Source organism: Platichthys flesus, chromosome 13 (assembly GCF_949316205.1).
Source record: "Platichthys flesus chromosome 13, fPlaFle2.1, whole genome shotgun sequence".
Taxonomy (NCBI): Eukaryota; Metazoa; Chordata; class Actinopteri; order Pleuronectiformes; family Pleuronectidae; genus Platichthys; species Platichthys flesus.
Window position 1 is genome coordinate 23884828 of NC_084957.1, and position 4856 is coordinate 23889683.

General features: G+C 40.0%; 1 protein-coding gene across 1 annotated transcript; it reads right to left on the minus strand.

The window, feature by feature from the left end:
- Positions 1-1583: 1583 nt before the first annotated feature.
- On the minus strand, positions 1584-4420 carry LOC133967137 (ly6/PLAUR domain-containing protein 6-like). The gene is given in 5 exon segments (XM_062402378.1): positions 1584-1626; positions 1820-1836; positions 2224-2354; positions 3201-3299; positions 4303-4420. Coding segments are annotated over 5 exon segments (408 nt in total).
- Between the last annotated feature and the right edge of the window lie 436 nt (positions 4421-4856).

The window sequence follows — 4856 nt, forward strand, 5'->3', positions numbered from 1 at the left end:
AGTCCTGTGTTTGTATACAATTGTATTTATAACCCCCCCCCCCCCCATTCTTTGGAGAACGCAAATGTCTGAGTGAGAGGCTCCAGCAAGCTCCCTTGTAAAAGTTGAGAGAATGTCAGAATGAGTACATGTGAGAACATGGAGATCCTCAGCAGGATTCAACGCAAGCATGTGGACATGTTGGTGACACACGAGAGACGCGACATAGAAAAAACATCAAATCTCCACTAAGGGAATGAATGCGTTATACCCCCCCCCCCCCCCATGCGGCATCACCCCTCACCTGAACGCGACAGAGATTTCTATGTTGTTGTGAACACGTCTGAGTGGAAAATCTCCTGCTGCCTGCTCCTGTGTGAAAGGCAAACTCTCAACCTAATACTCTGGAGTTTGTGTCTAAAAAGGCAAAACACGATGCTCATATGTACATAGAGTTGATTAGGTGTATAGGTTTGTGTGATGATGGACACAACTGTTACTACCTCATGTATAATGGGAAAACTAAATCAAAGCAGAACAGTTATTCAGTGTGTGAAAGTATTGAAGCTGCCAAGTTCTGTATGCCTTTAAAACATATGTAGTTTTTGGCAAACCATGTTAATCTAATTTATATTCTGTAGAATTTATACTGAAAAAAGTGATATCATACAATCAGTGATAGTGTTTCCTTCAATTACAACCTCATGCTGTGGTAAATGTTCTTTGGTATAGGATAAAATAATAAAGTTCAACAATGATAATGCACTGCCTTATGTCCCAGCACAATCTAAACAGCAGTCAGGATCCTTTTTGAAGACCATTGTCAGATTTCAAATACCATTTGAGAAAAATAAAAAGTGCTGATGAGTGAAAAAGTCAGGGAGGGGCTTTGTGACACATACATAAACTTTATCAAGGCATTCATATTTCCTTTATAAACTTTAGAAAAATTTCAATCTAGTACCAATCATAGATACTACTTGCCTAACTTCAACATAACACCCAAACCCATTTCCCCCTTCTCCCTAACCCTACCCCTTGTTTTTGAGTGGTTATCATGCCCCTTGAAACTGAGTCACAAGGCATAGTGGTTGAAATCTTCCCTTCAGATTGGTACAGCCCTTCAAGAAGCGACAAAACATTTTGCATGGGATGTCATTGTAATAACATTGTTGAGATCTTAAATAAACCAATGCTATAGGGTCAAATTGAAAAGCTTGGATGCTCAGAGTTATTTCAAAGATAAATTAAAAGCTTCAGGCTACTAGCAGTGTGAAGACTACAAACAGAATTGAAACCAAGAGCATGACAGCAGACAATCTTAACCAGAGATCAAAAAGACAGTCAGGGGGGAACTCCAGGATTATCAGTCCGTACAGCAAACAAATCCGAAGGGGCAGGCAAAAGGGAATCTAATATCTGAAAGGGGTAGTAATCAGGTCAGGAACAGGCAGGCAGACTATAAAGGAACTGAATCCTGGAGAGTTAGGCAGGAACACATTAGATAATCTGGCGGCTAGTGAATGCAACTAACCGATATAAATACACAGAGGAACTAATGAGGGAATGGAGGGCAGGTGAGTGCGTGCGTGGGGAGACTCGGGTTAAGGGAATGAGATGAGGAGAGGCTTGTGGGAGTAACTGGATCTGCAATGACGGAACAGAGACAGGATTAAAATGAAAGCATAGCAGACTAGGTTTTGACAAGCAGTGGTCTGCATGAAACCCTGCCAGGAGCCTTCGTTATTAGAGGAGCAGTTCAGTAACATTGCTGCTATAAACTGGTTTATTCAAGTGCAACATGTAATTATCTGAAAACACGGGAAATATCATGCCTTACCGATGGGGACTGGATTTCTGGTCCATAAGGAAGACAAGCCATCATAATGTGAATAGTTTGTAGTAGTGGTTGTTTAGTAAGAGTAATACCCCACAACATGAGTAACACCTGGACCATTACATTACATGTCATTTAGCTGACACTTTTGTCCAATGCACCTTACATTTTTAGAACACTCAGCATTTATGAGGGGCCATTACAAAGCGACTTACATTTTTTAAACACTCAGCATTTATGAGGGGCCATTTTAGGGGTTCAGTATCTTGCCAAGGACACTTGGGCATGCAGATGGGAAAGAGTGGGATTTGAACCGGCAACCTTCTTGTTGCAGAGCACCCGCTCTATCCCCTAGGCCACGCTCCCCCATACACAAACACACACACATTTTTTCAACACTTCCCCACCTGTTTTCCTTCATGATCCCTTTCAGTACATCCTGTGGAAAGACAGTCCTCCAGAACCACACAGCGTTTGGTCACTGACACACTACTGCCTTCCCAATCTATTGAGTGTCAGGTGTAGCAATATGTGGCTTCTGAAAAACATTAGAACCCAAGCACAAACAGTGGCAAAATAATTGCAGCACTTGTACCAGTGCCTACTATATATACGGAAAATATATAACAAATAATCATACTTTGCAAAGATTAAGTAATTTTAATGAGTGAAACCAGGTGATATTAGAAAGAGCAGTAGCGCACTATGGTTGACCTACTGTGGTTATGATCACTGAAGGCCGCTGTACACAGACTAAAGTAAACCCATTGGGACAGTATGAGTTTTAGTTTTTGTATCACCTGGGGCCTGTGTCCTATAAAGCTGGTTCAGTTCTAAGTGGTGTAAATCACCATACATGGTTGCTGAGCTGCTAACCTCATGCATGTTAAATTCGAAACAATAGACATTGGTCAATGTTCAAACTACTAAACAATCAGATCATCACAAACACGGCTTTAAATAGCATTTTTCTTCTCAACTTCCAACTCCTTCTGGACCAACACTGACTTGATATGTTGATGTGTTTATATGTGTGCATGAGTGTGTATATGCAGACAATAATTAAACAAAAAAAGCACATGGGTATATAATGCATTAAACATGTTTTTTTTTTATTAATTAATTCACTTTTATCCCCTTAGTTTCCCTCTTTATTTAATGTTACTGTTTTATGTTTGTATCTTTATGATATAGGCTATAGTGACTAAGTTTCAAATTATTTTCCTTACCATGAAAGGTGCAGCTGCTTTAGCTCTGAACATATTTTTGCAAATGCATTTGGTGATATTTGTTTGTGTATTGCAAGGGTACTGTAATGTGACGGTCATTTCAAATCTTTCAAGGACTTTTTACATGAATAACGATGTTTTGCCAGGAGTCTTACCAGGTGGGCAGTACTTGTCTGGTGCCCAACGATTGCACTCAAAGTTATCTTGTGAATCTTCACAGGTGAAGCACTTGAATCCACCAGGAAAAGGAGGACCTGTGAAAAGCCAAAACCATACAATCTAATCCAACCATGGAACATCTCACTAAATATACTGTCTGTCTGGTCATTCTGTTGTTGTGCTGCTGTGTCTTGCTTTGTGAAGTTTGTTTTTTCCTCTGCCTCAATCATTAAACATTAATTGGCAGTGTTGGAGGGGAGGCTTAGCATATTGGAAAATCACCCCAACATCATGAAATCAATGAAAGTCAGCTCCTGAAAGTAATGATGCTAGCACAAGTAGGGATGCTACCATGCTACTCGCACATACCCTGGGGCGAGAGCTTGTGCTCAGCATTTGCGTGCAAACATGAAGGGAGGAGGATATCAGAGAACATTTAGGCTAAAAACATGGTGTAAATGACGCTGTTTCGAGAATTTGAAAGGCGGGGCTTACAGACACTTGGATGACAACACAGGAGCAATATGAAGGACTCCAAAAGTGTTTCTTTCAAGGACTTTTTACATGAATAAAGATGTTTTGCCAGGAGTCTTACCAGGTGGGCAGTACTCGTCATAGTGGTGAGTAGATAATGAGTGCATTTACATATTTCGGTAAACTATCCCTTTAAAACCTTCCATTTTAATTATGTCTGATCAATACATGAGGTTTCTGACTTGACTTCTTTCCAAGATCCTGGATCGTGACTGTGATGGTAGATTTTGATCATAATGGTGGATCGTGAGTACAATGTTGGCTGATTTAAATACTTGGTTATTAACACCTTTATTAGGTAGTGGTCCATCTCTCCCACTTACTCTATGATGTTCTGTTTTCCTCTTCCCTAATATTTTTTCTTATTCAGTTTTTTAGTGAGTGTTTGTACATGATCTATGATTGTTTGTGTCAGGTGACTGTAGCTGGATGTTCGTCGTGCTCAACCTCATGTACTAGAGAGACATTACATGTTAATGTACTAGAGAGACATTACATGTTTTGGCCAATGTGAGTGTAACACTGCAGTAACATTTTGTATGCTATTTGAAGGAAGACACTCACTCGCATGGTGAAGAAATATGATGTCTTGTTCCGTAAAGTCTCTGGTATGGGAGCTTTTCAGAAGATCCATGATGATGGTCAGCAGTAGGACCCAGGCCACCGCAGGCCAGTGCTCCATTGCTGTTAACTAAGGTTTCGCGCATGCAGCTCTGGGATTGGTAAATGTCAGCACCTGTGCTGTAAAAAAATAAAAACACATCCTTAGATCATGTCTCTAATGTGCTTGAATGGCTGGCTGGTCTTTCAATAAAACATTAATTCACTTTTATTTTCCTGAGCGATGGTCTATTTACCTAATTTACATTTTGGATGTTGATCTCCAGTGTATCTGGTCATTGATGTGGTGTTTTTGATTTGCACTTTGTTCTTATCAGACAGCATTACTAGTGCTGTGACATTGCTGTGTCTGTTTAGTCATCATGGCTATTATTGGTCAGGATTTCAACTTTTTATTAAAATACACGACTGTAAATTCGATTTGGGTTCTATGGCTATGTTCTCCCCTTCATGATAACTGTATGGAGATAAATTTGTCTGTGTTGGTACATGTGTGT